Source organism: Dreissena polymorpha, chromosome 4, assembly GCF_020536995.1.
Source record: "Dreissena polymorpha isolate Duluth1 chromosome 4, UMN_Dpol_1.0, whole genome shotgun sequence".
NCBI classification, from domain to species: Eukaryota; Metazoa; Mollusca; class Bivalvia; order Myida; family Dreissenidae; genus Dreissena; species Dreissena polymorpha.
The window spans coordinates 44,399,532-44,419,616 of NC_068358.1; the positions used below are offsets into that span (position 1 = coordinate 44,399,532).

The 20,085-nt window shown below is 36.0% G+C and overlaps 1 protein-coding gene across 4 annotated transcripts in view; it reads right to left on the minus strand.

Moving 5' to 3' along the window:
- LOC127879257 (fatty acid hydroxylase domain-containing protein 2-like) overlaps positions 1–16,954 on the minus strand; it is a 30,491-nt gene extending 13,537 nt beyond the window's left edge. For 2 of the 4 annotated variants that reach the window (XR_008048982.1, XM_052426018.1), the window contains exons 1-4: positions 16,837–16,908; positions 11,691–11,807; positions 5,747–5,916; positions 640–746 (exon numbers count right to left, since the gene is read on the minus strand). Coding sequence is in view for 3 of the 4 variants with exons in the window: in XM_052426018.1 (XP_052281978.1) it covers positions 640–746; positions 5,747–5,916 (277 nt within the window). In the remaining variant the exon portion in view is untranslated. Of the gene's footprint in view, positions 1–639; positions 747–5,746; positions 5,917–11,690; positions 11,808–16,836 lie in introns of all 4 variants that reach the window. The other 2 variants (XM_052426020.1, XM_052426019.1) reach the window with 2 other exon arrangements.
- Between the last annotated feature and the right edge of the window lie 3,131 nt (positions 16,955–20,085).

A 20,085-nucleotide genomic window follows, 5' to 3' on the forward strand; every position in this document is an offset into this window, starting at 1 on the left:
TGCCACACAGCAAGTTCACTTAAACCATCAGTATTATAGTCTAATGATTAAGGATTCTTACTATTGAAAGGGAAAGCATCTTGATACTACCCAACATAATTTTCATGACTCCAACCATGATACATAATGGTGAAATCTTAAAGGACAACATTTTTAATTACTAAATCCCATATTTCCAATATTACATATGAAACTAGCTTATGCAATCGAATTTCTTAACTATTTTGCTGCACACTTTCAAACAAAAATTCCAATAACAAGTGAAAGAATTATCTACTGAAAAGTTTGTATTAAATCACCATCAATATAACATGTACACATCTAGGATCAATAAAGTTATATATTAATAAATTTATGACTATATGGAAAAGTGGGTGCTAATGCACACAATTCTGATTTTGCACACACGCACGCACGCACGCACACACACACACACACACATCATTTTTGTGTGCAATGCACGCACACACGCACGCACGCACGCACGCACGCACGCACGCACACACACACACACACACACACACACACACACACACACATCATATTTGTGTGCAATGCACAAGTCTGATTTTATTGTTATTGTTTTGTTATGCACACAATAAGGTATGGTAGTTACATGAAGAACATCTTATGCATTACCAATACATCCAAAGATAATTTCATTGTCTCTGCCCCACTTCTCATAGATACAGTCCCAGTTATTCTGCCAAAAACTGCCAGTGGCTCCCCATAGATTGTGAATGTGCCTAAAAAAACATGTGTTGAAACATATTTTATAAACTGAAACACAGATATCTATTATAGCATAAAAGAACTGAAAATAAGTTAAATTTCTTTAAAAATAGAAAAATAATACTGAATTGATCAAGATTATACCATTTTTAATAATACTCTGAAACTAAGAGTGAATATTTAAATAAAAGTCTACAGTGTATTGTTTACTGTATACACAAAAAACTAATTTAGGATTGTTAAATAACCTTTTAACAATTCAAAAGTGATTTCTGGGCTTAAGGTTAGCAAAGTAAAATAATATAACTGGTTTAGAAAGATAAATACATATACAATCCTGTTAGAATTGAAATTATTTTCACTTTGTGACTATTAATCTATCATTTTTCTGGCAAAATGCCAGTCAGAGTTACATAACTTTGCCTGCACAGTCCCCTTATGATAGTAAGTGTTGCAAGTATGAAAGCAATAGCTTTGCTTCATGTACATGTACATATGTACTTAAGGAATAAAGTGGACCTTAAAACACAAAACTTAACCAATTTTAAATTTTCAAAGTATAAAAAAGGAATATAATTCTTACAAGTGCTTGATACAGTTGTCTGCTCTTGTTTATAGATTGGGGTTATGTTGGTAAAGAAGTATGAAAAATATGAAAGCAATATGTCAAGGGTCATTGAAAATATTTGAGGTGGTACGAAAACTTTAACATAGATTTATCAATAATGTGCATATTCTTAGTGAAAAAAGGGCCATAATTCTTACAAAAAGCTTGTTAATGTTGTCTGCTCTTGTTTATAGATTGGGGTCATGTTGGTTAAGAAGTACCGGTATGCAAAATATGTAAGCAATATGTCAAGGGACAAAATATTTGAGGTGGTACGCAATCTTTAACATAGATAAATAATATACATATTCTAAGTGAAAAAAGGGCCATAATTCTTACAAAATGCTTGATACAGTTGTCTGCTCTTGTTTATAGGTTGGGGTCATGTTGGTAAAGAAGTATGCAAAATATAAAAGCAATATGTCAAGGGAAAAGAAAATATTTGAGGTGGTATGCAAACTTTAACATTCCAACGCTCACGCCGAAGCTGGGGTGAGTAGGATAGCTCCACTTAATATACTACTCAAAATTTGCTGAGGATCACTTTTTATACTATGTGTAATTTGAAGTTCACCCCTAGCTAGATTCAGCCAGCGCCACGCATCAGTGATAAATCAATACATAAAAATAACATCAAAAACACACATTCTAATATCAAAACCTGAAAAAAACACAATTTAAATTAAATTTAATTAAAAAAGGGGTGCATATGTACGCTACAATACATTTCTGTGCAAAACCTTCATAGAGTAATGGAGAAAGAGCAGACAACTTTTTACAAGTTCTTACTCACATTTACCTTGACCCAACTGGCCCAGAATGCAATCCCCTGATAAGCAGGGAGGCATGCTTTTATGGGAGCTTACCAGGTTTAAGTGAGGCTGGTTGGAACTTACTTCCAAGATGGCGTTGTTTTCGAATTTTTCGTGAAAGAGTTTTCACTCAGAAAGCCACTTTATAAATGTATTTCTTTGAAATGATTACACCTTTTCGGCTATACGGTTTTTGCACTTAAATCCTTTGGTTTTTTGTTTCAGCATCATAGATGTTAAGATAAACAAGAGGGCCATGATGGCCCTGAATCGCTCACCTGACTCATTAAGATCAGATGAAAACTATGACCTCTATTGTCTACACAATGTTTTTCTATGATTTGACCTAGTGACCTAGTTCCTGACTCTAGATGACCATAATACAATCCCAATTCAGATTTCATCAAGATAAACATTCTGACCACAGTGCATAAATATTGGATGAAAACTGTGACCTCTATTGTCAACACAAGGTTTTTCTATTTATTTGACCTAGATTTTTACCCCAGATGACCCAAATACAATCCCACCCAGATTTCATCAAGAATTCTGACCAAATTTCATAAAGGTTGGATGAAAACTGTGATCTCTAATGTCTACACAAGGTTTTTCTATTATTTGACCTAGTGACCTAGTTTTTGACCCCAGATGACCCAAATAAAATCCCAACCCAGATTTCATCAAGATAAACATTCTGACCAAATTTCATAAAGATTGAATGAAAACTGTGACCTCTATTGTCTACAGAAGGTTGTTCTATTATTTGACCTAGTGACCTTGTTTTTGACCCCAGATGACCCAAATACAATCCCAAACCGGATTTCATCAAGATAAACATTTTGACCAAATTTCATCAAGATTGGATGCAAACTGTGACCTCTACTGTATACACAAACAAATTGTTGACGGACGGACGCACAGACACACGCAGGCACGCACAACGGACGCCGGACATCACACGATCACATAAGCTCACCGTGTCACTTCATGACAGGTGACCTAAAAATATGTGTCGGAGATAAACATGAACAGTTGTGGTTAAAATCCCATAGAAACAAGGGCTGTTTGTAAAACATGCATGCCCCCCTATATGGGCTATAAGTTGTAGTAGCAGCCATTGTGTGAATACGTTTTTTGTCACTGTGAATGGTGGTGGTGGTGGTGTAGTAGTAGCAGTAGTAGTAGTAGTAGTAGTAGTAGTAGTAGTAGTAGTAGTAGTAGTAATAGTAGTTGTAGTAGTAGTAGTAGTAGTAGTAGTAGTAGTAGTAGTAGTAGAAGTAGTAGTAGTAGTAGTAGTAGTAGAAGTAGTAGTAGAAGTAGTAGTAGTAGTAGTAGTAGTAGTAGTAGTAGTGGTAGTAGTAGTAGTAGTAGTAGTAGTAGTAGTAGTGGTAAAAGTAGTAGTAGTAGTGGCAGTAGTAGTAGAAGTAGTAATAGTAGACGTGGTGGTGGTGGTGGTGGTGGTGGTGGTGGTGGTGGTAGTAGTACTAGTAGTAGTAGTACTAGTAGTAGTAGTAGCAGTAGTAGTAGTGGTAGTAGTAGTAGTAGTAGTAGTAGTAGTAGTAGTAGTAGTAGCAGTAGCAGTAGCAGTAGCAGCATTACAAGACCAATACTTAAGAATGATCAAATGGGAAAAGGTAACATAGCACCAGCAGTAAATATGGGGCTCATTTACAGGTCAGATTTGGAATCTCTGCTGTAAAATGAGATTTTGAATGAATTAAAGGGAGGCAAATCTGTACTAAAAAGAACATGCATAAACCGTAGTTGTTTCCCTTGTTTGAACCATGCTAAATCCTTACAAGTTTGGAAAGAATTGGATGAAAAATTTGGACTTTATTGCATAAACACCATTTTCTCAATTCAAGGGGAGGTAATTCTGTACTTCATGGACCAATAATGCTCATTTTTTGTAGGGTTCGTGTCCTCATTGATATAAAGACACTGTGCAAATTTGGAAAGGATCGGACAAAAAATGTGGAAGATTTTTGAAAGTTTTCACAAAATAGGCAAAAACGAATAAACATGCAAAGTTCAACGAGCTCCTGCGGCCATGTTTTTTGACGAATCAAATTTCTTTGAACAACTTTTTCAGGGGAGCCCTTAAAGGTCATCCCTGTGAAATTTTTTGAAAATCTGATGAGCGGTTTCTGACAAGAAGATTTTTTAAGGTTTTTACCATATATGGTCATGGCGGCCATCTTGGTTATGTGATCAAATTTTTTTTAACAATTCTTTTGTCCCATGACCTAGGGATGCTCCACATGAAGTTTAGTTGAAATTGGCTCAATGGTTTAGTAGAAGAAGATGTTTACAAATTGTTTACAGACGGACGGACGGACGGCCGGACGCCGGACGCTGAGTGATCACAATAGCTCACCTCGAGCTATCGCTCAGGTGAGCTAAAAAGCTATTGAAGGAAAACTGTTCGCAAATCTGTTGTCTGCTTACATTACATTAAATAAATTGGGTGTTCAAATATCATTTTCTCTTAAAATACACTGTATTGATGCACGTGTACAGTGTAATATAACTAAAATCATAATAATTTCATTTTCCCTGCACAGTTTCATCCCTCATTTTGGAACTTCATTTTAAGAACATTTTGGGTCCTGACTTCCAAATGACAAACAGCTCTTTCCTATGTTTAAGAGCTTGACACCAAATACCTACTCATATTTTATTAAGTTTTCCTCAATATTAAACTTTTATAGCATGATACTAGTATGTGGTACAATAGAAGACTTTTCTTAATCACGTTATTTTTAATACTGTAGAATTATAATAATGCTGTTCAAAAACTTGACAACAAACTGAATCGATTCACCTATTTTCAATAGGATGGGTTGTGGGGTTGCTTATGTACAAGATAATATTATGTTTATAAGCCCTTTTCAGTAATATTTTAATTAATGTAATTTATCTCATGTCGTGTCGACCTTATTCTGATAAATATTTTGTTAAACCATTATTTTACTGTCTTTCCAGATAATGCAGGTTACAGAGCGATAATAGTGCATCTTTCGTTGCATGATATGTTATTAGGAATTTAAAATCAGCGGAGGACTAAAATCCCATGCCCCATTTATGGACCACATGAGTTTAAATGTAAAATATGCTAGAAAGAAATATAAATATAAAGTTGCTTACCGGGTGAAAATATTCACTACTCCTTCACGAAAATGACACCATCTGGGAAGTAAGTTTCAAATAACCTCACTTAAACAGAGTAAGCTCCCGTATACGCATACCCCTCTAATAGGTCTGGATGTATTTATTTAAGAACAAAATCTCAGCGAAATAAATGACTCCATTCAAACTCAAATTATTCAGAAGAAACCTTTTTTTCCTTTTTTATTAACAGTGACCTTGACCCATATTGGTGTACATGCAGTCTTGCTTTATCTCAAGTTTTATTGAGATTGGTCAATGCAAACACAAGTTATTGACCAGCTACCGCTAATAACCAGGATGTGTTGAAAAAAACGTTTATTTTTTTTTTAAATCTTACACCACACTGTTTAAGGTTTTTCCAAAGCAGTAGCCAAAAAAACTATGATAGATGTTTAATAATAATTACAGTTTGCAATTTAATTACCAGTGAAAAGAATTCCTTGCTGCAAGCAAAATAAACAGACAGGAACCCATGATATAAAGCCATTTTCTAAACGAATCTATCAGTCTATCAATCTTTGGACCCTTGGTTTTCCCTCTGGTCTCAATTTCTTCCACTTTCATGTTAGCTTCTAAACAATGAGTATCTGACATCTGAAATACCAAGACAAAATCAAGATCATGTTCATTACCAAAGTGCAAGATCATAAAAAGGGTTTTAAATGCAATTTCAAGAAAAAGGTTTTAGTTTTTTTAAGTTAATGGCGGCTGTCACAAGCATATACATCCGCAAGCCAAAAACAAAACTTCATTTCATTCTTCATTCTTATTAACAAGGCTTTCCAATGCACTGATTCAGTATGACTTGTACCTTGAGATTTGACTTCAGCGATTTTTATCCTTCTTAATAAAGTACTGGAAAACGGCACTTTCCCAATTAAAAACAAGAGGGCCAAGACGGCCCTAGTTCCCTCACCTGAGAGGAGTCGGTTTATTTAATCTTTACCAAACGTCAAACTTGACCTAGATATTGTCCAGACAAACATCCTGGTCAAGTTTCATCATTATTGAACCAAAACTCTGGCATATGGAGTGTTTTTGTTTTTGTAAAATTTTACCTGGTGACCTATATTTTGAGTTGACCCCCCTTACCAAACATCAAACTTTGCTTACAAAAATGAATATTTTGACCAAGATTCATAAAATCTGAAACAAAATTGTGACCTCTAGTGTTAACAAGGATTTTGTATAATAAAATGAAAATTTGGACAATCTAAGGGCAATAATTATGGCATTAATTATGTGATTTTGCCCATTATCAAACTTGACTGAGATCTTTCAGCAACTTTCATAAAGAATGCCTGAGAAGTGTGAATGCTAGAGTGTTTACAAACCAAATGTGGACGAACGGAGAGCGGACAAAGACCAATTCTAAAACCACACCTGAGCAATCAGGTGAGCTAAAAAGTGTGTTTCACTTATCAGAAATATATATATAACCAATCATTTCACCAAGTTTCATGATGATTGGGCAAAAAATGTGACTTCTAGAGTGTTCACAAGCTTTTTTTACTACATAAATATAAGAAAACTGCCCCCCCCCCCGGCAGCCATGTTATTCAACTGACCGGAACCATTTTTTAACTCAACTCTCGTATCAAGGAAACAAATGTTCTGACCAAATTTCATGAAAATTGGGCCAAAAATGTGACTTCTAGAGTGTTCACATGTTTTAACTATATGTATATAGAGAAAAATGCCCCCTGGCGGCCATGTTTTTCACTGATTTGGACCATTTTCAAACTCGGCCGAGATATCAATAAAACCAATATTTTGTCTAACTTTCATGATGATTGGGCAAAAATTGTGACTTCTAGTGTGTTTACAAGGTTTCTCTATAGCCAGATAAGGAAAACTGCCCCGCCCACTGGTGGCCATGTTTTTCAATGGACCAGAACCACTTTTGAACTCGACCAACATATCATTAAGACAAACATTTTGACAAAGTTACATGAAGATTGGGCATGAAATGTGACTTCTACAGTGTTTACAAGGTTTATCTTTTTTTTGACCTAGTGACCTAGTTTTTGACCCAGCATGACCCAGTTTCCAACTCCATCGAGATATCATTGGAATAAATCTTCTGACCAAGTTTCATGAAGATCGGACAAAAAATGTGGCCTTATATAAAGTGTTATCAAGGCATCTCTATAGCCAAACAAGGAAAACTGCCCCGCCCACTGGCGGCCATGTTTTTCAACAGACCGGAACCACTTTTGAACTCAACCAACATATTATTAAGACAAACATTTTGACAAAGTTACATGAAGATTGGGCATGAAATGTGACTTCTACAATGTTTACAAGTTTTTTCCTTTTTTTGACCTAGTTTTTGATCCGGCACGACCCAGTTTCGAACTCGACCGAGATTTCATTGGGACAAAGCTTCTGACCAAGTTTCATGAAGATCGGACAATAAAAGTGGCCTCTAGAGTGTTTACAAACAAATGTGGACGGACGGACCGACAAACGACGGACTAAGACCGGTCACAAAAGCTCACCTGAGCAATCAGGTGAGCTAATAAAAAATATATTTTTTATTATGCTTTATTGTTATTTATTTTTTCTCCCAAACTTTTTTGAGTTTTTATTTTTATTTTTTTTCCCGCCTCCTACTCAAACTTTAAAAAAAAATCCCGTTAAACAGAAAATAATAAAACTCTGGCCTAAAAGTAATATGCGGACAGTACATGTTATTTAATAATGAGCAAAAGAAAATGGAAGTTCATTTTTTTCACCAATTGTAGTCAAGCTTTGAGATCATTATATAAGCATCTCAGCATCTAAGGATGTTATACTGGATGACTTGTCTTTGCAAGAACAGCTTTAGATACAGAAAACAACTGTATTTGTCAATTGATTGAGTGTTCATATAATAGTTTTTGCATATTTAAATACAGTATGTTGAATTGTTATCATATATCCAAGTATATTATAATGAAGTAAATGAGTATGAGAATATCTACATGTACTTGAAATTCGACATTGATCATTAAATGTTTCTTTTACAAAATACTCTATGGATAACCATTTAAGGAACGCCATTTAAAGGGGCTTTTTCACAGATTTTGGCATGTATTGAAGCTCGTCATTAAATGCTTTATATTGATAAATTTAAACATTTGATCTAAAAAGCTCCAGTTAAAAAACCAACAAGAATACAATTAAAACAAGAGTGCCAAACTGTCACAAGATACGCCCGTTTTAAGGCTTTTGACAACTTGATAACTTTACCATGACCCATATTTGAACTTGACCTACATATCATCTACACACAACTTCTGACCAAAGTTGGTGAAGATCTGATGAAAACTACTTCAATTAGAGAACGGACACCATGCTAAATGCTTGAAATGCACTAAGTGACCTCGTGACCTAGTTTTTAACGTGGTATGACCCATATTTGAACTTGACCTACATGTAGATATTGTCTAGACACAACTTCTGACCAAATTTGGTGAAGATTGGATGAAAACATTTTCAATTAGAGAGCGGACACCATGCTAACTGCTTGAAATGGTTTAAGTGACCCTGTGACCTAGTTTTTGACCTGGCATGACCCATATTCGAACTTGACCTAAATATTGTCTAGATACAACTTCTGACCAAGTTTGGCGATTATTGGATGAAAACTACTTCTATTAGAGAGCGGACACCATGCTAAATGCTTGAAATGCACTAAGTGACCCCATGACCTAGTTTTTGACCCGGCATGACCCATATTCGAACTTGACCTAGATATTGTCCAGATACAACTCCTGACCAAGTTTGGTGAAGATGGGATGAAAACTACTTTAATTAGAGAGCGGACACCATGCTAAATGCTTGAAATGCACTAAGTGACCCTGTGACCTAGTTTTTGACCCGGCATGACCCATATTCGAACTTGACCTAGATATTGTCTAGATACAACTTCTGACCAAGTTTGGAGAAGATCGGATAAAAACTATTTGAATTAGAGAGCGGACACTGCTGTGGACGCCGCCCACCCGCCCGTCCACCCGCCCGCAGTCAAGGTGAAACTATAATACGTCCCGATTTCTTAAAACGGGCGTATAAAAAGGAAACAAGATGTTTTTGTGAAACACAATGTCCCCCTATATGACGTTTGACCTTGTAGGATGACCTTGACCTTGACCCTTCACCACTCAAAATGTGCAGCTCCATGAGATACACATGCATTTCAAATATAAAATTGCTAGCTTCAATATTGCAGAAGTGACATTACATGAGCAATTTTGACCCATATATTTGACCTTGAAGGATGACCTTGACCTTTCACCACTAAAAATGTGCAGCTCCATGAGATACACATGCATGCCAAATATCAAGTTGCTATCATGAATATTGAAATACTGCAAAAGTGTACATTAAATGAGCAATTTTGACCCATATATTTGACCTTTGACCTTGGAGGATGACCTTGACCTTTCACCACTCAAAATGTGCAGCTCCATGAGATACATATGCATGCCAAATATCAAGTTGCTATCTTCAATATTGCAAAAGTTATTGCAAATGTTAAAGTTGGCGCAAACCAACCAACAGACCAACAGACAGGGCAAAAACAATATGTCCCCCACTACTATAGTGGGGGACATAAAAAGCGTAACCCTCAACTGAACTCGAACTTCTGACCCCTGGAGTCCTGGAGTAAAGTCTCCTGCTTAGACCACTCGACCATCTGTGCTCATGCTATGAGCGGATGTGTTTTTTAATGATATAGCCAATCCCCGTAGTTTCCCAAAATATAACGACAACAACAGAGCTTTCCAAATTATTCAATCGTTTTGCATTGCAACGCTTTATAATTTTCAGGTTTTGTAATCGTCAAAAGATGCATATTATGAATATTTTAGAGCATGGTAAATGTTCAGTTTTGCTATTGCCTCACAAATATCATAACTAAAACGAAAATTTGCGAATCTGAAACAACTTTTTTCAATTTTGTCAATTTACCAAAACGTGAAAAGGCCCCTTTAAGGCTCAAACACCATTGAAGATTCCAATCGTTTATAAATATCCTTTAATGTCAAGCACACAAATCAGACTGTGTCACTCCCGTTGTACATGATATCAAAGGGGCATTCATGCCGGAGGTGTGTCCTGCAAGTAGGCATGGCCAGTGCAAGCAACACCACAATCGTCATCACGAGAGCCGCGTTCTTAATGTAAAATAGGTGATTGAAATCCGGAGACGCTTGATAATGTAAAATAGGTGATTGAAATCAGGAGACGCTTGATATAGGTGATTGAAATCAGGAGACGCTTGATATAAGGGAATTGTACAAGAATCCTTCAACGTTAGTAACAAAGACAGGCCAAATTTTCTCTTTCATCAAACTATCAAGTGTTATACATCATCTGAAAGGGTGTTTTTTTAAGAAAAGTAAAACTGTTCAAATTAAGACAGTATCTTACCTCAGCAAAAAAATATTTAGGATTTATAAAGGTGTGGTAACCATTTTAGTGAGGTCAAATCAGATCCCTAAAATTTCACAGATGTCGAAAAAAGTATAATTGTTGTATGTTTGCAATAAAATGCAACATTATTTCCATAAAATTTAATCTTTTCTGGTAATATTGAGCTACACCTTAATGTAATACAAGGTGGTGCTTTTTGCCACCAGTAAAACAAGATGGTTAGGGTATGACATCACATTTTCAGGCTACTTGGGAATATTCTGCCATTGTTAACAAAAGGCATACAGTTTAAAAAATATTCTTAATGTTTAGACTTTTAAAGAATTGGTTGTTTAATACCGGCTAGGTTGTACCTGTTTCAAATTAGGGATTTGGCCATGTTAGTCCATATAAACATACTCCCAGAGCCTTTGATAATTTTTGCTATGGTGACTCTGAAAACAGCAACCCTTTGGATTATAAAGCTGAGAGTTGAATAATTGCAGAATTTCCGATTTGCCCTCAATGTCTTATCGATAAATTGTGTTGTCCAGAATGGAATTAAGCCTTTCCCACTCAGAAGCAATGTGAAAATGGCTATGTGCAAACAGCATAAAACCAGAACAGCCTGGGAGTAACTCGCAGTCTGTTCAGGTTTTATGCTGTTTGCTGCTCATCAGTATCTAAGGGTTGGAAATGAAAACTTTAAAACTTGAATCTAGTAAGAAAGGTCTTTAATGCAATTTAACTTTCTAAGAGACTACAAAAGGTGTGAAAATACGTATCCTCCAATTACCTTGAGTCGAGCGGTTAAGGAAACAACTAAAATAATTTCTGAATTAATTCAAACAATGCCGCAATAAACGATGTACCTTTATGGATTAATTTCATTCCTGTTCAACCAATGTCAAAATTGTTTATTTACAGCGTGTTTAACCATGCAAAGCCGATAGATCCATACATACCCCTACCAAGTTTCTTCCAGGACGGCCAGATTTTAGCCATCGGCTTATCAGCAGAACTAATTAGTGTTACTTGTTCTGTGGTCATAAAGCACACTCCCCTGTCAGGCTGACAACAACCTGCTTGGTGATAATAAATGAACCCAGGTGTTATATCTGGAAAATTCATGTTGATGACATTTTGGTATTTAATATGTATCAACCACAGGAGACTACATCTCATTAATTCATTTAATTATATAATTAAAGACCAGTTCAACATTCCACTAGCAAATATCATGCTGGATACTCATGTTGATTTTTCCTGTAAAGTTGATTGTAAAAAAATTTGTTTTTTAATTTACTGATTAGTAACATAGTTACCCAGTATGTATATTATGTGAACATTTGTTATGTGAGTTACAAAGGTGAAGTATTTGGAGTAAAAATTTATGTTATTTCCATGAAATTTCCTTGCTAGAAAAGTTTGGGTTACAATCATGACAGTACTAAATATACATGTATATAGCAGCTTATCATTCTATAAAAATTATAAATTTCTATTATAAATTGACAAGAATTCTATAAAGTTTATGTGGCATACTATTTATGCTACATGTATTTCAACTTGTTTATATGAACATTAATAGCTGTACATTGAAAAAATAAGGAATATTCAATTGTTTACTTCTGAATAATTTGACAGGGCCCTTGTTTGGTACTTTTTACCGCCGAATTTTGGCAGCTTCCCCCATGAAAATAGTATACTTTTCCCCCTATTTCAGCTAAAAATTCCTCCCTCAAGAATTTTTTTTTTTTTTTTTTTTTTTTACTTTCATACCTATGTTGCCAGTTGGTATCATGCTAAAATATAGCAATTTTAGGTGTTGAATGGTTGGTGAAAAGATCTTCTTAAATTCCCCTTTTCGCCCAAAAAGACGCGAAATTCCCCCCTCTAAGCCCAATAAAGGGCTCCGGCCCCAATCCCCCAAAGTGTAGAGAGGTCCCTGTTTGATAATATATAACATAATTATAATTATGCTCTGAGATCATTACATACTGTTCGCATACACTTGGAGACTTTTCTACCGCATCACCTAATCAGATCAATATAGCTCCCTTAATTTTGAACGGCTTGTGTTGAAATTTGGACCAAGAATAATTCAACACATATCTGATTATTCCTGAAAATTTAATTGAAATTGAAAAACAACAAAATATAAAACTTAACAAATTAAATACGTCACTTCAAAAGTCAAATTCGCAAACTCCTACAACTTCAAATAATAACAATGTGAAAAGTAAAACGCATAAACTTACAAGTTTTAATAACTGACCGGCTTGCAACATGCCGATTGAGCCGTTTCGCTCCTGAATATTCATACGAGCCATATTGTTTTTCTTTAATTAATGTTATGTTTTTCATGTGTAAAAACTTACCAAGAATTATGACATTGAAATTAAATTGGAATAACATGTATATCGCCTTTTATGTAACTACACTTGGTGATTTTTCTCACGCAACACTTTTAAATCTTACATATCTCAGTAATGAGTAAATATTTTTATTTAAAATTGCACATGTGATCATTTGACTACAATATGTGCAAGCTAACGATAAAATCATTCATCCGTGACGATCGGACGCTTTAGCAAGTGTGAAAGGTAGCCTGTAAAACGCAAAGTGCGGGATTGCGCTCCTGAATATTCATACAAGCAATATTGTTTTGTAAATTAATTTTATGTTTTCCTTGTGTAAGAACCCACTTAAATTAATTCAATTGAAATAAAACTAGAATTAAATCGCGTTTCAACATTTCCATGTGCAAAAATATGGAATCACACCTACCCCACGTGCTAAAGCGTCCAATCGTCATGGATGAATTATTTTATCATGAGCTTGCATAGAATAAAGTCAATTTGATCGTATGTAAAATTTTAAATCAATATCTTTTCTCATAACTTAGATATTCAAGTTTGAAAAGTGATGCGTTAGAAAAGTCCCCAAGTGTGTATATATATACTTTCCATAACATAGTTTAATTAACATTAATTAATATGTTGTTCAATTCAATAATAAACTATGTACAAGTTCTGATCGGTTCTTTATATTTTAATCCATCATTCAAATACAAGCACGATGCTCTTTATTAAAATGTGCTTTAGTTAATTGTCCCCTACCGGTTTCACCGGAGGGGACTTATGGTTTGCACTTTGTGAGTCTGTCTGTGAGTCTGTCTGTCACACTTTTCTGGATCCTGCGATAACTTTAAAAGTTCTTAATATTTTTTCATTTTAACTTGTAACATGGATGGATGGCAATATGGACATTATGCACGTCATTTCATTTTGTTCCTACATCAAAAATTGTGGTTGCTACGGCAACCAAAAAATAACAAGGGCTGTTTGTAAAACATGCATGCCCCCCATATGGGCTGTCCGTTGTAGTGGCAGCCATTGTGTGAATACGATTTTTGTCACTGTGACCTTGACCTTTGACCTAGTGACCTGAAAATCAATAGGGGTCATCTGCGAGTCACGATCAATGTACCTATGAAGTGTCATGATCCTAGGCAAAAGCGTTCTTGAGTTATCATCCGAAAATCATTTTACTATTTCGGGTCACCGTGACCTTGACCTTTGACCTTGTGACCTCAAAATCAATAGGGGTCATCTGCAAGTCATGATCAATCTACCTATGAAGTTTCATGATCCTAGGCGTATGCGTTCTTGAGTTATCATCTGAAAACCATTTTAAAATTTCGGGTCACCGTGACCTTGACCTTTGACCTAGTGACCTCAAAATCAACAGGGGTCATCTGCGAGTCATGATCAATCTACCCATGAAGTTTCATGATCCTAGGCGTATGCATTCTTGAGTTGTCATCCGGAAACCATTTTACTATTTCGGGTCACCGTGACCTTGACCTTTGACCTAGTGACCTCAAAATCAATAGGGGTCATCTGCAAGTCATGATCAATCTACCCATGAAGTTTCATGATCCTAGGCGTATGCGTTCTTGAGTTATCATTAAAACACCATTTTACTATTTCTGGTCACCGTGACCTTGACCTTTGACCTAGTGACCTCAAAATCAATAGGGGTCATCTGCGAGTCATGATCAATGTACCTATGAAGTTTCATGATCCTAGGCCCAAGCGTTCTTGAGTTATCGTCTGACAACCACCTGGTGGACGGACCGACTGACTGACAGACCGACCGACATGAGCAAAGCAATATACCCCCTCTTCTTCGAAGGGGGGCATAATAAATCTGAAAATAGTGGAATTTTTTACAATGGTGGAGCCGGTAGGGGACCATATTGCTTGACAATAGCCTTGTTTATATTAACTCTTCGATACCTATTAAAATGCATGCCCCTGTATTTTTCTACAATCAAATTAAATTCATTTAGTGTGTGAGCAATGTTTAACTCTCTTTAATTCTCAGCATTCTACACCAGTATCTTGTAATTAGAAATGGCCAATAAATCCCATTATGTTATCACTTCTAACAGTGATCAGCGTTTCACACCACTTTGATAATGACCCCTGAACAGTTAAATAGATTAGCCCTATTCTTGTTCAATCTATGGAGAAAGGAGTAACCGAGTAGGACTATACACACCCACAAATGACATACACTACACCCGTTGTTTACCTTGAGTCGAGAGTTCACATCCAAAAAGCGAGAGTACTTGTTTGCAATAGGCAGGAGGTCAACAAAACTTCGAAAAGTCGATTCACTGAACAAATTTAGAGAAACTGAAAGATTAATTTAACTTTTTTCATATCTTCTATTTAACAAGTTTCTGTTTTATCGGTCGATCTTCTTTTGAGCAACATTGACACGAAAAAGTGCTCAAGAGTTCAAAAAGAAATAACGTTCGCAATTTGTTCAAATAAAATTTTGGCATATATATGTTACTATTAAAAGAATTTATAAAATTATCACCCAATCGAGACAGGGCTTACCCACTAAATGTGTGTATATCGTCATGTAACCTATTTTCGCGATGTGCGTTCACAGATTGTTCCATGCAACATTTTCTGGGAATCGTGAAAAAATTAAAGAATTTTCATTCAAATAAATCAAATACATGAATGTGTTGTGTTTAAACTAGGGCAGGGTCTGCAATTTATGTGCAAGTTTAATGAAGAGTACCGAATAAATTCAAGAAATGGGCATACATTTGGACTATTTTAGTTGAAGTAAGAATTTTAAATACAATTAATTTGGGTTTTTCCTTATATAAGTTGTGTCTGTAATTATTTTCAAGCGTAGTCATATTAGTAAAACAAAATACTCGGAGCGCATGTGTGTTACGTCATCACGAGAGCCGCGTTCTTAATGTAAACAGAGTGATGGACTTTGGGTCATGCTCGACTTAAGGTAATTGGAGCTCGATTGGTCATTGTTGGCTCGGGTACTACTTACATGTACCCCGGGTACTCTTAAGTATACTTACATGTACCCCGGGTACGGTAAATATACTAAAACGTACCCGGGAAATTTAATGCTAAATCGGTCGTTGTAGGCTATTTTTTTAATAATTAATTATATACACATGCATGTCAATTTTCTGTAAAATTGCCTCTATATTATCGAAACTCATACTCACAAAGCATGTTGACGCATTTTTTTTTAAAGAGAAGTTTGTTTAAGATAATCGGTAGCGGGTTTTACGACATCGGATTTTAGGCTGGAATACAACTCTGGTACAGTCTAATATCGACCGGGTACGATTAAGTATATTTACAGTACCCGGGGTACATGTAAGTATACTTAAGAGTACCCGGGGTACATGTTAGTAGTACCCGAGCGGACAATGACCAATCTAGCGTAATTGGAGGATATCTAAGTATTAAATAATCCTTTACTTACAAAAAGTGTGAAACCAACATTAATTAGTATTTATCAGCATTTGTCTCTAACGTGCTCATAGTTTTTTCTGAATATGTATCCCCATTATTTTGATTGCAGATAATAATAAAAAAGGCAGTTAAATAGCTCTTATTCTTGATTCTGTTGTTATTTTTACAAACAAACTGGCAGTAGCTAAATCAATTTTAATCAGTCTAATTCCGGGTATTTTATGCAATAAACTAAAATATAAGATCATGCTCAACAAACACTTCAAATTTTCTTGTTAAAATAATTATACCATACTTTTAATATTAGAGTAGTTTAATATCAGTGTAGTTTTCAAGATGCTTTTTCTAATGGCGTTATCAATAGTAACCCAGTTGAAGTACTGAAGCATGCGCATTAGCAACGGGAGCTAGTCAAAACGGCCACAGGTCTAAACGTCCCCTACTAAAAAACGAGTCAAAACTGCCACACTTTGGTCAAAACGTCCCCAAAGTCAGTTTTAAAGTTGGTCAAAACGGCACCAATGTAAAACAAAGAACTATGTTCAATATTGTATTTATTTGACGATATACATGTTACATAATCAAACATAATAATTGACAAGAAAGAGATATATGAGTAAGAATATGAGTAATTTCTGTGTTTATCAGAATGAGTTAATTCTCTTTTTAACAATTAGTTTCCAATATACTTAAATGTTTCAGACCCGTATAGGGAGGGTAAAGATATAGACGGAGTTTGTTTATATATTTATTAAAACACACACACTCAGAAATACATGTACATAGCCTACAGTCCAGCGTTATACTAGAGAATGTTCACCAGCGAACCCCGGCCACGCGCCACACACGCTGCGTCTGCAACGCTGGATGCTGATTGGTGTGGGCGGGGTTAACCGAAGGTCAGCAGAATTATGACTGACGGCTGGACATTACATATACCACAAATATCATTCTAAGATAGAGAAAATAACATAAGTTCATTTAATATATTATTTTTGTGATCTCTCCCCCTTCTGATTTTCTATTAGGGCCGTTTTGACCAACTTAAAAACTGACTTTGGGTCGTTTTGACCAAAGTGGGGCCGTTTTGACCAAATTTGGGGACGTTTTGACCAACTTTTTGGACGTTTAATCCAGGGGACGTTTTGACCTGGGGCCGTTTTGACTGTAAACCTTAGAAACAATAGGTGGCAGGGGATGAAATTAATGAGTAATGTAGCCAAAACTAGGATTGCATTCTGTTTGAATGTTCTGTGCATGCCATGGAATGGGTCAAATTTCTCCATTTTTCAATAAAAATGAGGTGGGTGGGGGGAAAGATCAAGGGCCATAGTTTCACAAGTAAAGAAGCCAGCCTTGTCTTTGGTTGTATTTTCAATGTATATTGCCTATGCTATGACACTGACACAAAAAGGCTTTCTTGTGTCACTTTCTGTTTTGATGCAATGGATTTGACTGTTTGCGGCCTTTCGGAACTCGAAATTTGGTCAAAAATATATCCCCTGCCCCCATATATCCACTCTCCGTGCAGAGTTGTCGTTCCTTGCTCTAGTGAATGTACGTAATGTTACGGTCGTGCATGAGATTGCGATATATCTAGACCAACAATACATTTTAAAAAGGATTAATTGGAAAGTCACTATGTTGCTGAATATATTTATTTGAGTTTCTAATAATACATTATGAAGAGCAATTATGTTCATTGGCTAGCGTGAATTGATTTATTTTGATAAAAATATTGTTTGGCGAATACCAGGACAGCCGGGGTAAATTTGACCTAATTTAACTCAAAATTAAAGGGGCCTTTTCACGTTTGGGTAAATTGACAAAATTGTAAGAAGTTGTTTCGGATTCACACATTTTCGTTTTAGTTATGATATTTGTGAGGAAACAGTAATACTGAACATTTACCATTATTAGGTCAATGGGACCATAACGTGCCCTGGTGATGGTGATCTGATGTTGATTATGTTGAGTATATTGTATGCGGGTGATGTGTATATGCCTGGTCGGAAGTGGAAGGGTTGGTCAAATTGTTCGCGTCCGTCAGCCGTTAAGTCACGTTTTGTCTCAGTTCCCAGAGTGCCAAATGTGACATTGCTGTGCCATGGTACTAATGATGGTGCTCTGTGGAGGATTATGTAGAGTATATAGAATGTGGTTGTTGTGTATTTGTCTGGAGCGGAAGTGGAGGGGTTAGTCGAGTTGCTCGCGTTCGTCAGTCAGTCGTAGAAGGCATTTGCTTCTCGTCACAGTTCCCAGTGTGCAGAGCCCGCCGCTCCCGCACAAGCGCACCCACGCCGCGCGGGCCAGACCCCGTCCGCACACACGGCCCGCCCGAGCCTTAAACCGCCGAAGCCACTCGAGACAAACGCTCTCTCATGTACCCTCACGCTGCCCGTGATCAGTCCAAGATCGATAGAGGAGTCTCATAGACCCCTATCCGGACCAGCCATCGCCAACTCCCTTATTATTTTCTTAGAGATTAACGATAATATTTATTGGCGTTATTATTGATTTCTTATACATATGTGTACTTGTATGTGGTTTTTTAAGCTCCCCACCCTCAGAGAGGTGTTAGTGTGTGGTTCGAGCGGGATACAGAAGACGCCCCGATTCCAGAGGCGCCCCTGGTTCTTTTAAGTGCCCGATGTGTATGTGTATTGTTTGGTGTTTTGTGGTGTTGTTAGAACCTGACTAGTTTTGAAAGTCCATGTAATTGATGATAGTAGAAAAAGGCTGAGTTTGTGCGATTGGACCGAGATGACTATTTCGTTGGGGGTATAGGGAAAGACAATGTCTGGCTATATTCTTTCTTCTGCGGGAGACAATTTTCAAGCTTCATTCTTTCTTTTCTGACGGGGTCGTGTGGTTATATTAGTTTGTTATTAGAGAGAGCGCGCACGCTCTTGTTGCTGTTAATAGTATGTATGGTGACAAAGGCAGCAGTCCTATGTATTATTGTATTTTGATCGGGGAAGAACGTGAACTGGGATGGTATTGCTTACCGTTCATTAAATTCGATCCGTCCACATAGGTACACTAGGAATAGCAATACAATGGTTATCAGAAAATTGCATGCAAACACTTAATCCTAAAGCTACAAGACAAAGGCTTGCAAGAAAGCAATTCAAATCTCCACGCAGAGTTTTCGTACCTTGCTCTTAAAGGGGCCTTTTCACGTTTTGGTAAATTGACAAAGTTAAAAAAAGTTGTTTCGCAAATTTTCGTATTAGTTATGATATTTGTGAGGAAATAGTAATACTGAACATTATATGCATCTTATATATATATATATATATATATATATATATATATATATATATATATATATATATATATAACAAAGTCTCTATGAGCCTTGTTGTAATTAAACAAAAACGCTGTATTATTTTTTGCCGAAGCTGTCGACCTCACAGTCTTCATCAGCGGCCATTTTTTATTTTCAAAAGTTTTCATACACATATATATATATATATATATATATATATATATATATATATATATATATATATATATATATATATATATATATATATATATA